Source organism: Schistocerca serialis, chromosome 2 (assembly GCF_023864345.2).
Source record: "Schistocerca serialis cubense isolate TAMUIC-IGC-003099 chromosome 2, iqSchSeri2.2, whole genome shotgun sequence".
NCBI classification, from domain to species: domain Eukaryota; kingdom Metazoa; phylum Arthropoda; class Insecta; order Orthoptera; family Acrididae; genus Schistocerca; species Schistocerca serialis.
The window spans coordinates 894,568,007-894,589,567 of NC_064639.1; the positions used below are offsets into that span (position 1 = coordinate 894,568,007).

The 21,561-nt window shown below is 41.5% G+C and overlaps 1 protein-coding gene across 1 annotated transcript in view; it reads left to right on the forward strand.

Moving 5' to 3' along the window:
• LOC126456261 (uncharacterized) overlaps positions 1–21,250 on the forward strand; it is a 42,855-nt gene extending 21,605 nt beyond the window's left edge. Inside the window, exon 4 of the mRNA XM_050092013.1 lies at positions 20,992–21,250. Coding sequence (XP_049947970.1) covers positions 20,992–21,071 — 80 coding nt within the window. The 3' untranslated portion in view covers positions 21,072–21,250. The remainder of the gene's footprint in view (positions 1–20,991) is intronic.
• The last annotated feature ends 311 nt before the right edge of the window (positions 21,251–21,561 follow it).

The window sequence follows — 21,561 nt, forward strand, 5'->3', positions numbered from 1 at the left end:
CAGCTACACAACCGGTGGACCGGAAAGGACAGAAAGAGTACTCCCGTGTAGACATCCTCCGTCCCTCCAGCCAAACAACACCTGAGTCTTCCTCTACCCGGAAAGGCTCAACCAAGTCCACCAAAGGCAAACAGTCTTCTCTTTCACCAAATTGAAGATCCTCTTCAACGGTGCCGCCATGTGGTACCTTAGCCCGCCCGGCTGCAATGTTGCCGGTACACACCACCAATCGTTTTTCAGCATTGGACTCCACAGACTGACTGCACTAGCAATCCAATGCTTCTGTGGACCCCATGGAGCATGATCCTCGGACTCCCCTCCAATGGAGCGTTTATGGCCTTCGGTCCCACAATGAGGATTTACGGCTGCTTTTAGCATCACAGCATCCTCTTGTACTCTGCCTTCAAGAAACGAAAGTGCATACTCACAACTGCTTTGAGTTTTCACATTATTTACCGATCGGTTTTGAACTTCCCCCTGAGGTCGGCATTCCATCTCATGGGGGCATCGTGCTGCTCATACAGGATGACATTCATAGTCAACCCATCTCCCTGACTACCCATCTTCAAGATGTTGCCGTTTGCCTTTTCCTCCTTCCCCACCTGACTTTTTCCCTCTGTACCATTTACCTCCCTCCATCATTGATGTCACCAGGGCAGACTTACTTCAGCTGATTGGGCCGCTATCTCCCACATCTTTGCTACTCAGTGACTTTAATGTGCATCATCCCCTTTGGGTTTCTCCCAGGACCTGTCAGTGAGGTGCCCTCTTGGCTGACCTTCTTAACCAACTTAACCTCTTCTGCCTTAACACTGGAGCTCCCACTTTCCTTTCAGACTCCTCGCACAGCTATTCCAATTTGGACCTATCCTTCTGCACTACCCAGCTTGCCCCTCGTCTTGAGTGGTCCGTTCTTTCTGACACCTACTCGAGCGACCATTTCCCATGTGCTATCCATTTGCTGACTCCTACCTCATCCACGTGTACGCCCAAGTGGCAGTTTTCTAAGGCTGACTGGCAGCTTTACTCTTCCCTGGAGTCCGGATCCCTTTTTGTTGATGATTTTGCCATCTGTTGCAGTTCTCTACGGACCTGTCTCATTGAGCACATCTTCAGCGATGTCTTGATCGTCTTTACTCCTGGATCATCGGCAATGGCTTTTGCTTTTCCACTGACAAAACTGTCTGTATGAATTTCTAGCAACACAAGTGGTTTCTCCCACCATCTTTTCTTGTTGGACCTGTTGCCCTTCCGTTCGTCAAAACTACAAAATTTCTGTGGATCATGCTTGATAGGAGACACTCTTGGCCCTCCCATGTGTCTTACCTGACAGCCCGCTGTACGCGGTTCCTCCATCTTCTACGTGTCCTCAATAGTACTTACTGGGGTGCCAATCGAACCAACCTCCTCCTGTTTGTACCAGTCCCTTGTCCATTCAAAACTCAACTATGGGTGCTTTGTTTATGCATCTGTACGCCCATCCCTCTTCGCCGTCTCAACACTGTCCACCGTCACGGAATCTCTTTGGCCACGGGCGTCTTTTACACAAGCCCGGTTGAGAGTCTGTGTGCTAAAGCTGCTGAACTACCACTGTCCTACCGTCGTGACTTTCTCCTCAGTAGGGACACATGCCGTTTGTCTGCCATTTGTGACCATCCAGCCTATGCCTCCTTCATTGATGCTTCCTGTGATCATCAGTATGGGGCACGTCCCTCTTCTGTTACCTTCTGGAATCTGCTTTCGGCACTTTCTACGGTGGCTTAACTTCACATTACCTGCAACTTTTCCGGTGGGTGTGAACCCTTCACCACCTTGGCTTCATGAAATGGCCCATGTTAACCTTTGCCTTCATTCACTTCCTAAAGACAATACTCCAGCCTCGGTCTACCACCTTCAGTTTCACGACCTTCACATGAAACTTTGCAATAGTACCTTTGTATATGCTGATGGCTCTCGGACTGACCGTGAGGCCATCGACCTTTCGGTCTGCAGCCCTGGCCTTTTACCATCTGTCCACTGGCATGTGCATGACGACTTGTGTGGTAGTGACCACTTTCCAATCTTTCTATCACTGCCACAGTGTCACTCTTCTAGGTGCCTCCCCAGCTGGGCTTTGAATAAGGCTGATTGGAACTCGTTCGCCTCCATTGCCACTATTGAGCCTCTTTCTCATGATGCCATTGATGTGGTGGTTCGCACGGTCACCACGGGCATAGCTTCTGAAGCGGAATCTGCAATTTCCTGTTGTTAAGGGTCCCCTCGGCTGAGGACTGTGCCTTGGGGTCACCAGAGGTTGCTGAGGCGTTTTGGGATCGCAGGTGGGCCCTCCAATGGTCACTGGACCACCTCATTGCCTTTAAGTGGCTCCGTGCCCGAGCCCAACACCTTATTCGCCGACGGAAGCAGGAGTGCTGGGAAAAGTACCACCATTGGTGTCCGTACCTTTTCGTCACAGGTTTGGGCAAAGATTAGGCGACTCTATGGCTATCGGACTCCCGTCAGTGTATCTGGTCTCTCCCTGGGTGGAGCAGTCTGTACTGACTCTGATACGATTGCAGAACTCTTAGCCGAGCAGTATGCTCAGAGTTGCGCTTTTACGAATTACCCACGCCTTCCACTCCCTGAAACAGCAGTTGGAATGTCGAAGCCTTTTATTCCATATGCACCACCCCGAATCATACAATGCTCCATTCAGTTAGTGGGAATTCCAAAGTGCTCTAGTCGCTTGCCCTGATATGGCTCCCGGGCCGGATCGCATCAACTATCGGATGTTCAAACACCTCTTGGTAAACTGCCAGAAATGCTTCCTTGACCTTTTCAACTGTATCTGGGTCGAGGGTGAGTTCCCATCACAGTGGCGGGAAAGCATCGTCATCTCCATGTTGAAACCTGGAAAGAACCCACTGGAGGGGGACAGCTACCGCCCCATTAGCCTCACCAACGTTCCGTGTAAGTTGCTCGGAACACATGGTGAGCCAGAGGTTGAGTTGGCTCCTTGAGTCTATGGGCCTTCTGGCTTTGTCCCATGGTGGGTTCCGTAAGGGCCGCTCTGCCACCGATAATCTGGTCTGCCTGGAGTCTGCCACCCATATGGCATTTGCTCACCGACAGCATCTGGTTGCGGACTTTATTGACATGCGGAAGGCATATGATATAACATGGTGACATCACATCCTCACCACGCTTCATGGGTGGGGTCATAGGGGCCCACTCCCGACTTTTCTTCAGAATTTTCTGTCCCTTCATTCCTTCCGTGTGCAAGTTGGTCCCTCCCATAGTTCTTCCCTAGTCCATTAGAACGGGGTCCCACAAAGCTCTGTCTTGAGTGTCTGCCTCTTTTTACTTGTTATCAATGGTCTTGCTGCAGCTGTGGGAACATCCGTATTGGCTTCTTCGTATGCTGATGACTTTTGCCTGTACTATAGCTCCACTGGCATTGCGGTTGCTGAACGGCATCTGCAGGGCGCTATCAGCAAGGTGCGGTCTTGGGCCGCATAGTGCGGCTTCCAGTTTTTGGCCGCCAAGACTTGCATCAAGCATTTCTGCCAGCGTCGCACTGTTCACCCTGAGCCACGGCTTTATCTTGATGGTGAACCTCTTGCTGTGGTGGTGGTGGTGCTGCATCGGTTTTTGGGATTGCTTTTTAATGCCTGGTTGACTTGGCTCCCTCATATTCGGCAGCTTAAACAAACATGCTGGCGCCATCTTAACAATCCTTGTTGCTTGTGTCACACCAGCTGGAGTGTCGATTGGTCTACCCTTCAACGATTGTATCAGGCGTTGATTCAGTCCTGTCTTGATTATGGGAGCCTGGCTTACAGTTTGACATCACCTTCCGCGTTGCGGTTGCTTGACCCCATACTTCAGTGCGTGCAACTGGAGCTTTCCGCACAAGCCCTGTAAATAGCGTACTTGTGGAGGCTGGTGTCCCTTCATTGCGAATCCGGTGCAAACACCTGCTGGCAGTTTATGCTACACATGTTTGTAGTTTGCGCAGGCATCCAAATTACCGCCTCCTGTTCCCCAACTCGGTCGTCCATCATCCAGAACGATGGCCCCAGTCAGGGTGTACAATCGCGGTTCACGTCCAGGCTCTTCTCTCTGGGCTTGAGTTTTTCCCTCTTCACCCATTTTCTGGGCCCATATACGTATACCCCCGCGGTGTGTGCCTTGCCCATGCCTTCAGGTGGATTGGGCACGGCCTGAAGGACTCAGTCCCTCCTGAGACCCTCCACCGCCGCTTTCTTTCCATCCTTGCTGCGTTTCACAGCTCTGATGTGGTCTGTACCGACAGTTCGGTGATTGCAGGTCAAGTTGGTTATGCTATTACTCTTGGGTATCATTCTGAACAATGGCTGTGGTGTTTTCACTGCAGAGCTTGTCACCATCTCTCTCATCCTAAAGTACATCCGCTCCCTCTCAGGTGAGACCTTTGTTATCTGTAGTGACTCCCTGAGCAGTTTACGAGCCCTCGACCAGTGTTTTCCTCACTCTCGTCTGGTGATGGCTATCCAGGAGTCCATCCATATTCTTGCCTATTGCGGCCGCTCTGTGGTTTTTGTGTGGATCCCGGGTCATGTCGGCATCCTGGGTAATGAACATGTTGACACGCTGGCCGAACAGGCTTTCAGTGCTCCGGTCCTGGAATGTGATCTCCAGTCGGTATTGTGGCAAAAAGTCCTTGGTGCTTGGGGTGCTGAATGGCGCACCCTGCCTTCCCCCCAACAAACTTTGGGTCATCAAGCAGACTACTGGTGTATGGCACTCCTCCTTGTGAGCCTCTTGCAAGGACTCCGTTGTTCTCTGCCGCCTGCGCGTTGGCCACATCTGGCTGATGCATGCTCATTTATTGCACCTCAAGAACGCAACTCCATGTCGCTGTGGATCAGCGTTGACAGTGGTCCACATTTTTTTGGCCTGTCCACTTTTAACTGCACTCGGGCAGACATTTGCACTGCCTGATACGCTCCCTGCACTTTCAACAGATGACACTGCAGTGGCAACCGTAGTTTTGAGTTTTATTTGAGCAGGGGGCTTTTATCGTTCAATGTGAGGGTTTGTCCCTTTCGTGTGCTGCATCTGGCCTTTGGCCTACAGTTTTAGATTGGGGTTTTTAGTGTCTCTCTTGGCGGTTGGCCTTTCCTTTTTTGTTTCCATGGTCTGCCAACCACTGTAAAACTCAGTGTGCTTTTAATTCCTTGTTTTCTGGTTTTCTTGTTCTGTGTCGTCCCTTGTTACCTCTGTTGATGTTTATATTCCTTGTGGGTTTTCATGGTTGTGGAAAAAGGGACCGATGGCCTTTGTAGTCTGGTCCCTTCAGCCCCCACAAACAAACCAACCAACTGTGAGGTCGGGTGTGCCTTCGTCATTGGCACCCGTGTCTTTCGCTCTCAGCTTGCAGCACATTGCTCAGTATTTACAGGCGAACTCATTGTCTTGTTTCGGGCCACGGAGTACATCTGGCGATACAGCCTTTTCAATTGTGTCATTTGCTCAGACTCGCTTAGTGTCCTTCAAAGTCTACGTGTGCTGTACACCTCCCATCCCATAGTGCAGCGGGTCCAGGAAAACTGTCACTTGCTCACTCTTGGTGGAGCCAGTGTGGTGCTCCTGTGAGTTCCTGGTCATGTCGGGCTGCGAGGAAACGAGATGAGGGCACGTGTGCTGCTGCCAAGGCTTGGACAACCTCCTCTTGGCCCTCCTGCCGGGGGAGGTCATTTTAACTAGGCTGCATATTGGGCACTGCCTTTTTAGCCATCGTCATTTGCTAAGTGGCACTACCCCACCACTTTTTACACATTGCACCCAAGTTTTAACTGTCCGCCACTTCCTAATGGAATGTCCATTTTGTAACTGTTTATGTTCCTGCTTGGGTTTGCCGTCTGATTTATTGGCCATTTTAGCAAATGACGCACGGACTGTTGACCGCGTTTTACTTTTTATCCACCAAAGCAATATGGCGAAGGCCATTTAATTTTTAGTTTTGGGCCTCCATTTTTGTATGGTGTATTTTATAGCCCTTTACCTGTTTTTAGCTGTCTTCCATTATGCCAGTTGGGACTGACTTATAGTCGATTTTTAACTCCTCTCTTTCTTCGTGTTCTATAGATTTGACTTGGGCCCAGTTGTTTTTTGTGTCCTAAAGCAGAACAAAACCGAAACCAAACATTGCTACCGCATAGATTGCTTTAAGTTCAGTGTGACGTCTTCCAGTAACTGCGGCAGTATATATGTTAGTAACTATAGCTGCTTAGGATGTTTTTAGTCTCATCAATAAAACAAGGAGCAATAATGAAATTACCCATGGTTTGTAAAAAATAAAAGTTGATAAACAAAATTTTCCATAAAAATGACGATCACATCAATTTTTGTAAACAACATTCAGGTAACTGTAAGGCACAGTTTCCACTCTTGAGGCGATATGAGTCGCGATACTGTGCAGAAGCAGCCAGCAATGGTGGAGCCCATAGGAACAGTTGAAACTACTTCTCTGATTAATAGTCTGATGACAGAAATACGACCCCAGTACCTATCTGTCATGTCGCCCAGCACAGTACGAAGTGCTGGTCACACAAGCAACTTGGGTCGTACAATATATGGAGACGGGAAATTTCAAGTCATATTATGTGGCTCGAATATAAATTGTTTTATGTATATGAAGCCAAGTTACATCTGTTTCTGTAGTTAATTTTGTCAGTTAAACTTTTACTTTTCATGTAAAAATTAAAAACCATTGTTTTGTTGGTACCATATGTTTTCCCCTATGAAGTCTTTCTTGTTTGGTTTTGAGAAAACTATTCTTAAAATAAAAAAATATAAAAAAGTTTTGCCTCTTACAGTTCAAGATCATAGCTTGATAATAAACTGGTTTTCGTTCGGTTGGTAGTTATGCGTCACACACGAGGCTCTTTGCCTCCTAGTATGTGAAGTGCGGAGCTGCCTCGTGTTCCTCATTTTTGTAAGCCTCCGATGCAAGTCGAAGCCCAAAATGAAAAAACTTATTGAAAGTAAAACATCCCAGGAATCATCAGCTGATGATACTGACTGGGATTTCTTTCAGTCTATGTTCCCTGATTTCAGAAAACTTTGTGACAGTTGTAAAAGAGATCTGAAACTTAATTTGAGTTACTTCTGAATGAGCAGCTGTGTGAAGCTGAGGACGGCATGTTATATATGTACTGAATTGATGAAGTATCATACTAGGTGGTCTTACAAAATATTAACTTTTCATGGTGGCATTTTAACATTATTCCCTCTTTTTCACCAACTTACCTTATTGCAGTGAGAAGCTCCTCAGCAGGAGAAATAGCAAGTCGAAAATTTATGTCCTCCCTTGTCAGAGTAGCTGATCCTATTTGCTCCAAAAAGTAGAAACTGTCTGAAGTCATTCTGCAGAATTGGAGGAATTGTTTTGTGTTGGAGAGACCTCACAAGAAACCACAATCAAACATATTTTTTATATGTATAGCATTGTATAGTTACACCCAACACTTCCTTTTCTTGCCCAGTTTTTTGGGCTATAAATAATGATACTCCACAGTGTCCTCACAGAAGAGCCCAAGATAGTAACTGAGACAGAAACAGGATTTATGCTGTCTTGGTGCTCGTCATGTGGCGAGCTGTATCACATGTAGTGTCATCTCAGTGGGAACATAAGTGTCGCACCAGGAAGCATCATGTGGCCTTCATTGCAACATGTTGTATCTTCTCTGTGTGAACTGAATCTTAACATTGGATTCATTACCATGAAGATATTGATCTAGTGGAATGTGGAAATTTGTTGGAAGGTATTGTTCGCAGAACATTTGTGTGGCCTTAATAACCAATACATTTCATCTTGAACATGAAAACACGTTTGTACTGATTCAGACAAGTCTAGTAACTTGCAATGTTTATTTCGCAAGTTGCATTAATCTCAGGCAATAAAAGTGTGCTTCTAGTAAGAAAATTACTTCATAAATTCATTAGGGAACGGAATTTTAAAATATTCTACACAGCTTATTGTGCAGTCTACAGTTGCCTGCTGGTGCCGTCAAAATAGCTCTAGACCTTAATGTTCGCAGGTGAAACATTTGTTTGCGCATTTCGTATTGCCATTTATTTTCTTCCATCTTCCTGCTTTTAATGTTCACAAAATTTAAAAATTCATTCCCACATAACGAAATTTAAATGGCTCCAGACCAGGTTGAACTCGTGGGTAAAATAATAGTAATGAGAACAACTGAGGTACTGAAACTGAAATCCACTATTGGCGTACCTTGCCTGTGTTTATAACGTACCTTTGTAACATGTGATTGTTCTGGAAACAAAACCTTAGCTTTATAATCAAAAGATGAATTTTAACAAAAAGGACACTTTAATGAACAGAAATATCAGGACAATTAAATTGTACTAGGGCTTGCAGAAAAGTAATGTCTCTGAATTTGTTGTTTGAAAACCCGTAAAGCTTTTTAAATAAAACAAACATTATTAACGTTCTACAAAATTTTTTATTAACATTCTATATCTTTATTCTTCATGTCTACATATTTGCAGACCTCCACCAATAGAGGCCTGAGAATTGTAGCATGCAAGATGGTGGTGTGTAATGTAACTGTGGTGGTGTCTGAGAAACAGTCTACTGTAATAGTTTTAGATTCAAAGAATTCGTCCACAGATAGAACACCCTCTCCTTCTGTCTGACAATGCCAGAACACTTACGTGGTGCAACATCTCCAACAATCTGATGACATCGGTTCATTGTCATTGATCATGCTCCGTACAATCCTGACTTTGTCACATCTAATTTTTATCTGTTCCAAAACTTGAAGAACACCTTCGAGGACTTCACTTTTGATATATATGAAGCAGTGCAAGCAGAGGTGAAGTTGTGGCTCCATCAATAGGTCCACAGTTGCGATATCAACAAACTGGTCTCTTGTTGGGAGTAGTGTGTTAATCACCAGGGTGTGTATGTACAGAAATATATATGTAAACTTGAAGAATTAAGATGTAGAATATTAATAATCTTTGTTTTAAAAAGCTTAAAGAGTTTTACTTAAAAATACAGATAATAGTTTTCAGCAAGCCCTCTTAATAAGGGATTTTCAAAGTAATTACATTTTAAAGTTAGAAATTTGTTAATACTGATAACGTCTAAACTAATAAATTTGCTGACAAAATGTTTGCTTAAAAGAAAATAATGAGAATTTTCAAAAAAGGTGTGTTAGACTTCCTCCAGATAACATTTTTATGTAGAAATGGTACATAATGTTCTGTGTGCAATTCAGTTTTTAATTTTTTTTCATAAAATGTTCACAATTAAATTAATGACAAAGTGAGAATTTGGAAAGAGTTAACTACATACTGGGTTACAAAATTCAACTTGTAGTAGTTTATTTAAAGTTTTATAATTTTGTAAATATGTGTGTTTTCTATTGCGTATGTAACAGAATGTGTGAAAGAAAACACAGGCATTAATTGAATGAATATCTCCTGTTTATGATCTCAGAAGAAATGATTCAGGAACATTCAGACCGTATGAAATGTTATTATTAGTGACGTGCATCAGCAAGTAAATATAAATTCTGGAATTGAATATTTCAGTAATGAGTTAGTGAAATAGTCTTGAAGGTAGTGACATGAGAGGAGTGGGGTTCTCTCTCTCTCTCTCTCTCTCTCTCTCTCTCTCTCACACACACACACACACACACACACACACACACACACAATCGTACCATAAATTGGCAACACTCACTATGTGAATGAAACCAAACAAACAGGCGTAAACACTGTGGCAGTGTAGAATGAAAAACAGTTAAGAAAGTCATTTGTAAATAGTGCACTGCAGGATGCCAAAAACTCCCAAGTGCAGATGTGAAATGAAGCCTGTAGACACCAACCACTGCTAGCAAGAAGGGAAGGAGCAGATTATGTAAAGAAACACCATAAGTAGCTTGCAGACCAACTTTATAAATAAAATGCTGTTTCTAACCTAAACCAATCAGAAAAATGTACAAACGTATGTATCCAATTTATAGAATAACCTACAGAAGACCCTTTATAAATAAAAGCGAAATGCGTCTGGTATAATTCTTATTAATTAGATTGCAGTCAGCTCAAGACAGATAACCTATAGTAACAGTGTTAACAGCTGCTTCGGAAGATGGCCACGCAAACAAGCATATTACAAATTTTCATTGTTGTCATTCAATTATATAGCTGATAGTAATCTGTATTCGCACCTGCAAATACATTTCATTTATTTCATAATGGTTGTAATCACCCCAGTGCATGTTCCTTCAGACATGCATGCATGGACTCAGAAGAGAAGACAGATATTTTGCTAGGTAATATGTTGGGGTTCCGGTACTACATAAAGTGGGCCAAAGTGGAACCCCCGTCCTTATGGATCTTAAGCAGCCCATAAAGTCATGGTGGAACTGGCACTTGTACCTGCCGAGTCCTGCAGTAAATCCATCATCATGTTAAGTAAGATGTTGCAGGCCAAAGAAGAGTAGTGTGTCAGCAGGTAAAATTAGTTTCTGTGTCTTCTCTTAAAAAATGGAGTGCTTTCCTTTCTTCAGTGTTCTGCTTGGGTGCAGGCATCCTGGTTATGGGCCTGCAGGTCTCTCATCTTATTTCTTGAGCAGTCTCACTGTGTTGCCACATTTTTCCCCGCATCACACACGCAAAGACCATGCCCCGTTCCTCTGATAGGGGACACTGGATACTGCCCCGCTCTTGATTCGTCCACAATGATGCTATAGCCCCACCCGTTGGCGCCTGTGCTTCCCTAGCGAGCCAACGTATATACTGGCAAGCCACTGCAGCAGCACGTTAGTAAGCACCTGAAACTGAGAAGTAGCTGTCTCACTGAAATATTGTGCAGTTTGTTGTTCAACGCAACAACACCCATTAACATAAACTTGTACTGATATAGTTATGAGCTTCAGTTGTTTTTTTTATTTTGTTCCAACTACCAGTGAAAGTAATTCACATGTTTACTTCACAGACAGGAATGTCTTGTTGACAAATGTCTACATCTACATCTATACTCCGCGAGCCACCTTACGGTGTGTGGCGGAGGGTACTTATTGTACCACTATCTGATCCCCCCTTCCCTGTTCCATTCACGAATTGTGCGTGGGAAGAACGACTGCTTGTAAGTCTCCGTATTTGCTCTAATTTCTCGGATCTTTTCGTTGTGATCATTACGCGAGATATATGTGGGCGGTAGTAATATGTTGCCCATCTCTTCCCGAAATGTGCTCTCTCGTAATTTCGATAATAAACCTCTCCGTATTGCGTAACGCCTTTCTTGAAGTGTCCGCCACTGGAGCTTGTTCAGCATCTCCGTAACGCTCTCGCGCTGACTAAATGTCCCCATGACGAATCGCGCTGCTTTTCGCTGGATCATGTCTATCTCTTCTATTAATCCAACCTGGTAAGGGTCCCATACTGATGAGCAATACTCAAGAATCGGACGAACAAGCGTTTTGTAAGCTACTTCTTTCGTCGATGAGTCACATTTTCTTAGAATTCTTCCTATGAATCTCAACCTGGCGCCTGCTTTTCCCACTATTTGTTTTATGTGATCATTCCACTTCAGATCGCTCCGGATAGTAACTCCTAAGTATTTTACGGTCGTTACCGCTTCCAATGATTTACCACCTATGGCATAATCGTACGGGAATGGATTTCTGCCCCTATGTATGCGCATTATATTACATTTATCTACGTTTAGGGAAAGCTGCCAGCTGTCGCACCATGCATTAATCCTCTGCAGGTCCTCCTGGAGTACGTACGAGTCTTCTGATGTTGCTACTTTCTTGTAGACAACCGTGTCATCTGCAAATAGCCTCACGGAGCTACCGATGTTGTCAACTAAGTCATTTATGTATATTGTAAACAATAAAGGTCCTATCACGCTTCCCTGCGGTACTCCCGAAATTACCTCTACATCTGCAGATTTTGAACCGTTAAGAATGACATGTTGTGTTCTATCTTCTAGGAAATCCTGAATCCAATCACAAACCTGGTCCGATATTCCGTAAGCTCGTATTTTTTTCACTAAACTTAAGTGCGGAACCGTATCAAATGCCTTCCTGAAGTCCAGGAATACGGCATCAATCTGCTCGCCAGTGTCTACGGCACTGTGAATTTCTTGGGCAAATAGGGCGAGCTGAGTTTCACATGATCTCTGTTTGCGGAATCCATGTTGGTTATGATGAAGGAGATTTGTATTATCTAAGAACGTCATAATACGAGAACACAAAACATGTTCCATTATTCTACAACAGATTGACGTAAGCGAGATAGGCCTATAATTATTCGCATCTGATTTATGACCCTTCTTGAAAATGGGAACGACCTGCGCTTTCTTCCAGTCGCTAGGTACTTTACGTTCTTCCAGCGATCTACGATAAATTGCTGATAGAAAGGGGGCAAGTTCTTTAGCATAATCACTGTAGAATCTTAAGGGTATCTCGTCTGGTCCGGATGCTTTTCCGCTACTAAGTGATAGCAGTTGTTTTTCAATTCCGATATCGTTTATTTCAATATTTTCCATTTTGGCGTCCGTGCGACGGCTGAAGTCAGGGACTGTGTTACGATTTTCCGCAGTGAAACAGTTTCGGAACACTGAATTCAGTATTTCTGCCTTTCTTCGGTCGTCCTCTGTTTCGGTGCCATCGTGGTCAACGAGTGACTGAATAGGGGATTTAGATCCGCTTACTGATTTTACATATGACCAAAACTTTTTAGGGTTCTTGTTTAGCTTGTTTGCCAATGTTTTATGTTCGAATTCGTTGAATGCTTCTCTCATTGCTCTCTTTACGCTCTTTTTCGCTTCGTTCAGCTTTTCCTTATCAGCTATGATTCGACTACTCTTAAACCTATGATGAAGCTTTCTTTGTTTCCGTAGTACCTTTCGTACATGATTGTTATACCACGGTGGATCTTTCCCCTCGCTTTGGACCTTAGTCGGTACGAACTTATCTAAGGCGTACTGGACGATGTTTCTGAATTTTTTCCATTTTTGTTCCACATCCTCTTTCTCAGAAATGAACGTTTGATGGTGGTCACTCAGATATCCTGCGATTTGTGCCCTATCACTCTTGTTAAGCAAATATATTTTCCTTCCTTTCTTGGCATTTCTTATTACACTTGTAGTCATTGATGCAACCACTGACTTATGATCACTGATACCCTCTTCTACATTCACGGAGTCGAAAAGTTCCGGTCTATTTGTTGCTATGAGGTCTAAAACGTTAGCTTCACGAGTTGGTTCTCTAACTATCTGCTCGAAGTAATTCTCGGACAAGGCAGTCAGGATAATGTCACAAGAGTCTCTGTCCCTGGCTCCAGTTCTGATTGTGTGACTATCCCATTCTATACCTGGTAGATTGAAGTCTCCCCCTATTACAATAGTATGATCACGAAACTTCTTCACGACGTTCTGCAGGTTCTCTCTGAGGCGCTCAACTACTACGGTTGCTGATGCAGGTGGTCTATAGAAGCATCCGACTATCATATCTGACCCACCTCTGATACTTAACTTAACCCAGATTATTTCACATTCGCATTCGCTAATAACTTCACTGGATATTATTGAATTCTTTACTGCTATAAATACTCGTTTGCTTACTGGAAACCATAGCAGCATTACAGAGTTTCTCACTATACCCAACACACTCAGGGATTGGGTGTGTTCTGTCACCACACACACACACACACACACACACACACACACACACACACACACAAACCAAAAAAAAAAACTTAAGATAAATAATTATCACTATATTGCCATTGAACTACTACTACTTCTACTTCTTCTTCTTCTTCTTCTTCTTCTTCTTCTTCTTCGCCTCCTACTCCCCGGCATTGGTTGTTTCACTAGTTGCGCTTGAGGATAATAATTAACCTATCCATATTTAACTGAAATACTCACAGTGGAAGCCCAGCATGGAATAGCAACATTATTGTTGAACAGAAATACTGTATTGTTGTCTGACAATTTGTGGGTTCTTTGGCAGTGAAACATGCAGGTATGATTGATAAACAATGTGGAAGACAGTGTTAAAGTTTCTGGCGGTGTAAAACCTGGAGCAAATTTCAATAGTATAACGGTGAGTGTTAACGAAGAATGTTCTGATTTCTCAAAGACTGATTGTGCTGTGCTCATAGGAGGTGCTAATAACTTCTGTAGGAACAAAGCTAGTGCCTTGATTAAGAAGCTACTTAAATTGCTGCGGCTCCTGCATTTCACCAGTGTCATCGTAACAACATTGCCACTAAGGTATGACTTACCAGACTGATCATGCGTTAACAATGAAATTAGACTTACTAATATGAAGCTGAGAAGCTTCAGTGCCAAGTTGGTGAATGTTAAGGTGACAGACATTAGTAATTATGAAAGAAACTGTTTCACACAAACCATGGAATGTATCTCAACAAATATGGTAAAAGGAGGCCAGCTTCTAACATACGCGATGCTCTTGAAGATATCTCTCTGGTCAACAAAAGTAGAAATAAGTCATTTATTGTGCTGGGTGTGCCTTCACAGGGAAACTAACGGAGTGGACCAATTCCCATGGAATTTGGTCCACGAGAAACAAAATAACAGAATGCAATTCAGAATTAGATTCATGCATATGATCAGTTAAATGATTCTGTGTTGGATTTAGTTCATAATAGTTGCATAATGCATTTTACTATAGGGGGTCTGTCAGTAGGAATACCAACAAATTGAATGAACTAGAAGTATTTCTGGGGAACCCAAGTTCTGTAAAAGTTATATGCTTAAACAAACGCTGGCTTAAAAGTGAAAATATAAACTTGATAAACTCACTTTCCGGTTACAATTCATCAGTGAGTTTTTGTAGAAAAATGGTTTTTGGAAGGTCATGCATTCAAGTAGAAGAATCACCAAGCTTTTAAGTCAGGCAGACTTTTAATTGCTTGAACAATGAACTAACTATTATTTGAAAGCTGGTGCATTGAACTTTTGGAAGGCATTGTTTAATTATTAGCATATATCATATCCCTGATTATTCAGCTACATGTGCGTTTCAAGACAAATTTGAAACATTGCTGTGTAGGTTGATTTGAAACTTTGCTGTGTAGGTTGCAGGTAGAAAATTTATGTAAAAAGGTCATAGTTTGTGCTGACTTCAACATGAGTGTAAGAGCTGATGATGGATTTGCCATTTCTCTGAAAGACGTGTTATTTACAAATGGCTTAACATTAATCTTTAGCAAGTACAGGTATAGATAATGTAGTGAGCAGTATCAACTATGGTGCTACAGAGAAGTTCATCTTAGAATTAGGGATATCTGAATATTCAGCCCTTTTTATGTCGGTGACAAATTTAGATAAAACTGTAACAGTGAAATTGAGTCAGAAATGTCAGCCAACAAAATGTGAATACACTTGTCTCAAGACTAAATGGAACTTCCCAGTTGTTCAGCAAGCACTACTCAGTAGACACAAACTACTATGCTTTTGTATCAGAATGCATGAGTGTTTTCAATGAATGTTCCCCTTCATAACAGCACATGACAAAAACTGTAAAAAAACTCGGGATAACTGAAGGCATCAGGATCTCCAGTATTAGAAAGAGGAAACTGCACATGGAAGCAAAGAACAACCATGATGCAGAGTTTGTCAGCTATGTAAGCAAATACAAAAGAATATTTCACAAAGTAGTTCAACAGGCAAAGGCAAATGACAAACAGTAAACACATATTAGATGCCACAAATAAACCAAAAATGGTATGGCAGATTGTCAAGACTAAAATAGGTGAACCCTAAATTAGAAATAGATGGGGAAATGTTTACAAACTCCAGACATACATGTGAAGAATTCAATAGGATTTTATAAATTCTAACAAAATTATTTTGGCCAAGATAGACACAAAGCCCACGCCTACTACAGTGGTACAAGTTCATATGCCAACTAGCTCTGCAGATGATGAAGAAATTGATGAAATGTATGATGAGATAAAAGAAATTATTCAGGTAGTGAAGGGAGACGAAAATTTAATAGTCATGGGTGACTGGAATTCGAGAGTAGGAAAAGGGAGAGAAGGAAACATAGTAGGTGAATATGGATTGGGGGAAAGAAATGAAAGAGGAAGCCATTTGGTAGAATTTTGCACAGAGCATAACTTAATCGTAGCTAACACATGGTTCAAGAATCATAAAAGAAGGTTGTACACATGGAAGAATCCTGGAGATACTAGAAGATAGAGATTTAGGAACCAGGTATTAAATTGTAAGACATTTCCAGGGGCAGATGTGGACTCTGACCACAATCTATTGGTTATGAACTGTAGATTAAAACTGAAGAAACTGCAAAAAGGTGGGAATTTAAGGAGATATTACCTGGATAAACCGACTAAACCAGAGGTTGCACATCGTTTAAGGGAGAGCATAAGGGAACAACAATTGTCGCGAATGGGGGGAAAGAAATACAGTAGAAGAAGAATGGGTAGCTCTGAGGGATGAAGTAGTGAAGGCAGCAGAGGATCAAGTAGGTAAAAAGACGAGGGCTAGTAGAAATCCTTGAGTAACAGAAGATATATTGAATTTAATTGATTAAAGGAGAAAATATAAAAATGCAGTAAATGAAGCAGGCAAAAAGAAATACAAACGTCTCAAAAATGAGATCGACAGGAAGTGCAAAATGGCTAAGCAGGGATCGCTAGAGGACAAATGTAAGGATGTAGAGGCTTATCTCACTAGGGGTAAGATAGATACAGTCTACAGGTAAATTAAAGAGACCTTTGGAGAAAAGAGAACCACTTGTATGAATAGCAAGAGCTCAGATGGAAACCCATTTCTAAGCAAAGAAGGGAAAGCAGAAAGGTGGAAGGAGTATATAGAGGGTGGTCTATACAAGGGCAATGTACTTGAGGACAATATTATGGAAATGGAAGAAGACGTAGATGAAGATGAAATGGGAGATACGATACTGTGTGAAGAGTTTGACAGAGCACTGAAAGACCTGAGTCGAAACAAGACCCCGGGAGTAGACAACATTCCATTGGAACTACTGACGGCCTTGGGAGAGCCAGTCCTGACAAAACTCTACCATCTGGTGAGCAAGATGTATGAGACAGACGAAATACCCTCAGACTTCAAGAAGAATATAATAATTCCAATCCCAAAGATAGCAGGTGTTGACAGATGTGAAAATTACCAAACTATCAGTTTAATAAGTCACAGCTGCAAAATACTAACATGAATTATTTACAGACGAATGGAAAAACTGGTAGAAGCCGACCTCAGGGAAGATCAGTAGAAATGTTGGAACACGTGAGGCAATACTGACCTTACGACTTATCTTGGAAGAAAGATTAAGGAAAGGCAAACCCACATTTCTATCATTTGTAGACTTAGAAAAAGCTTTTGACAATGTTGACTGGAATACTCTTTCAAATTCTGAAAGTGGCAGGGGTAAAATACACGGCGCGAGAGGCTATTTACAATTTGTACAGAAACCAGATGGCAGTTATGAGTCGAGGGGTATGAAAGGGAAGCAGCGGTTGGGAAGGGAGCGAGACAGGGTTGTAGCCTCTCCCCGATGTTATTTAATCTGTATATTGAGCAAGCAGTAAAGGAAACAAAAGAAAAATTCGGAGTAGGAATTAAAATCCATGGAGAAGAAATAAAAACTTTGAGGTTCGCCGATGACATTGTAATTCTGTCAGAGACAGCAAAGGACTTGGAAGAGCAGTTGAACAGAATGGATAGTGTCTTGAAAGGAGGATATAAGATGAACATCAACAAAATCAAAATGAGGATAATGGAATGTAGTTGAATTTAGACGGGTGAGCTGAGGGAACTGGATTAGGAAATGAGACACTTAAAGTAGTAAAGGAGTTTTGCTATTTGGGGAGCAAAATAACTGATGATGGTCATAAGAGAGGATATAAAATGTAGACTGGCAATGGCAAGGAAAGCGTTTCTGAAGAAGAGAAATTTGTTAACATCGATTATAGATGTAAGTGTCAGGAAGTCGTTTCTGAAATTATTTGTATGGAGCGTAGCCACGTATGGAAGTGAAACATGGACGATAACTAGTCTCGACAAGAAAAGAATAGAAGCTTTCGAAATGTGGTGCTACAGAAGAATGCTGAAGATTAGATGGGTAGATCACATAAGTAATGAAGAGCTATTGAACAGAATTGGGGAGAAGAGGAGTTTGTGGCACAACTTGACAAGAAGGGACCGGTTGGTAGGGCATGTTCTATAGCACTGGAGGGCAGCGTGGAGGGTAAAAATCGTAGAGGGAGACCAAGAGATGAATACACTAAGCAGATTCAGAAGGATGTAGGTTGCAGTAGGTACTGGGAGATGAAGAAGCTTGCACAGGATAGAGTAGCATGGAGAGCTGCATCAAACCAGTCTCAGGACTGAAGACCATAACAACAACAACAAAATTGATAATCTCCCTCCTCCACAGGTAAGTCCCAATATAACGTGACACAGATTAGGAGTATTCAAATTTACTCCCCATTATGAAGTGGCTAACATCCCTAAAAAATCTCAAGTCTGTGGGCTGGGAGGAAATTCGGACAAAAATAATAAAGGCAAGATGTGATAATGTTGCACCCCAACTCTGTCACATAATAAATCAATCATCTGATGAGGGCTGCTATCCCGAACTTCGGAAATTCAACCTATTCACAAAAAGAACAGACAAGGGGAGATAGGAGATATTCACTCAGTATCATTACTACAAATTTTTTCTAAAATATTTGATCAAATAGTGTGTAACCAATTAGAAGAATACAACAAAAAATATAACATTATTCTCAATAATCAGTATGGATTTAGGAAGGGCTGAAGCACTGAGTATGCTATTAATGAACTAATCACTAAAATTAAGCAAATGCCTCAATAACAAGGAGAGTGTACAGTATCTTCTGTGACCTCAGTAAGGCATTTGTAATGGTAAACGATAAGCAGCTGCTCCTCAAATTAGCTTCTTATGGCTTCCATGAATTTTTTTTTAAGTTGGTTCACATATTATCTCAAAAATAGGAAGCAGAGGGTAGTTACTCAATAGAAGGGTGAGAAATCTTGCTCTAGTTGGAATGAAATACAAGCAGGTGTACCTCATGGGGTCCATACTAGGCCCATTACTATTTCTATATTATATAAATGACATACCAGGTAAGGTAACTTCAGATGTAATTCTGTATGCGGATGATTCAACAGCAGTAGTCTGCTGTAAAAACACTGAAGAATTATCACTGAAAACGAAACAAACTCTTCAAGAACTAGAAAATTGAATAAATAACAATGCTATGAAACTAAACCTAACAAAGACACAAACTGTCACTTCAGGACCAAACAAACTTAACACAGTTGAGTTATGAAAGCAGAGAACTGATCACTGCAGACTGTTAAATTTCTTAGTGACCATAAACAAAAGCTTGTTATGGACTGATCAAGTGGATTGCCTACTGAAGTAGTTAAATAGTTCTGTTTATGCAATGAGGGTTCTAAATAAAGTAACTGACTTTGCTGTTGTGTAAATTGTGTATCATGTCTATTTTATATCAGTTGTAAGATACAGCATAATTTTTCGGGGTGTTGAAAAAGGAAGCAGCCTTAAAATGTTCAAGCAACAGGAAAAAAAAATTATCAGAGCTATGACTGGAACAAATGGTAGACGATCATGCAAACCTTTATTTGCAGACCTTGACTTACCGATAATCCTATCTGTTTGTATTTGAAACACTTCTCTTGAGCTAAAAAGACACACACATTTTTTAAGGAAATTTGTTCACACCTGCTTATGAAACAAGGCACAAACAAGATTATATGACTTTGAAGCTTAGCAATAAAATTTGTTCAAAATTCTAGGACTGCAAGCTAGAAACATGCAAACATTGAAAACTGTTTAAAAAGCAAATGTTACTCCAATGGGGACGATTTTATAAACGAGGAAGACAAGTAAGAGATAAAACATTTGCTTTGTTTGCCTACATTATGTTCTATGTGTATGCTTACGTTCTCTTTTAATGGAGGTATATGTTTTTTTTATGGTGGGTCCATACTTGTATTGTGTAAACTGTGTATCTAAATATCTAGATGTATACACATATACTCCTTTCATGGAAGTATGTGCACTTATTAAGTATGTCCATAGTCAATAAATTTGAGATACAAACATGAAAAATACTCAAAAAGAAAGATTTTAAGCCACCGAGGAAAATTTTAAGAAACGGTAAGAAATCTAACGTGTATTTATCATTTTATGTTGTAATGTGTGTCCGGGAGCATCCATGTGCTTCCTTTTAGCGCATCTTGTTTTGAGGTATACTTAGGTAGGCATAGAATTATCCATTGACGAGTCACCAATGTTTCAATCATATGATTGTATATAAAATGTCATGTGACAATAAAGATTCCATTCTGTTCATTCCCACATTGACAGGTGGTGGCTTTACAATTACAAAATATTCACAGTAAATATGGTTAACATCAGAGACCTGCAATTTGTGTTAAATTTTATTCGTCATAATAACTGCAAATAAGTCCAAAAAGCATCCCCCCCAAGTCAATCGTCAGTCGTGGAAATGCTTAACTTTAAAGTCTTCGTGTAACTGGCCTCAAGTAAGCCTAAATCCCCGTTGCTGCATCAAAACAGTCACTTGCTAAATGTTGGAACACTTGTACTGAAAAATTGTCATTGTTGCGTAAAACTGCACAGATTGCTCCAGTAACAGACCATTGCGAAAGAACATGAGAAGACCATAGCAAAAAGCCCACAGCATGGTTGTGCCAGCTATTAAATGCATCCCCCTTCTTCTTCTTCCTCCTTCCCCCCGGATAAAAAAAATCTCTTTTTGATGTTAAATTTCTCATTGAAATATGCTCAAATGCTTACCATAGCAATCTTATTGAAATGTGTTCTCATTTGCAGACGGAAAAAAAGGCGCAACAATATAAAGAGATAATAAAAAATTCTGAAGTAAGATTTTATTTTGCAGATGAACTTTTTGAAGTGGATGACTCTTGCTACCCAGAGCCACTCATTGATGATGTCCCTTTGGCAGACTTGGAGTGGTGAAGTCTTTTAAAAACCTTAATATTAAATTGAATTAGTAGCTTTTAGTAATCCCAAAAAAAAAAAAAAAATTCTTAAACGTGTAAATTTGTAAACAGTTGACAGATGAACTATAATGTAGTGCATGTACAGTATTTTTTAATTATGTAAGCTGTTTGTGATAATAAAGTATTTACAATTAGGCCTACAGGTTGTGAACTTACCTTTTGTCCCACTTAATCTATATAAATAAAAGTGTAAGTGTTCGATTGTTCAAGAACATGTATCTCGGAAAGTCTATGCCCAGGGTTATGGGCAAAGACCTTAATGGCAGCTTCAGCACAGAAGGAGACCTTCAAAACGGTAGAGATGGTGGAGGAGGCAACCCATCTTCCCTGGGGACAATTAGAAGAGGACACCACTGCCTTGTGGAGAAGAGAGATCTTCAAAGGCTAATCCTCATCTGTATCAGGCCTAGTAAGTCTGTATATACTGCTTCCAAATCTAAACCAAG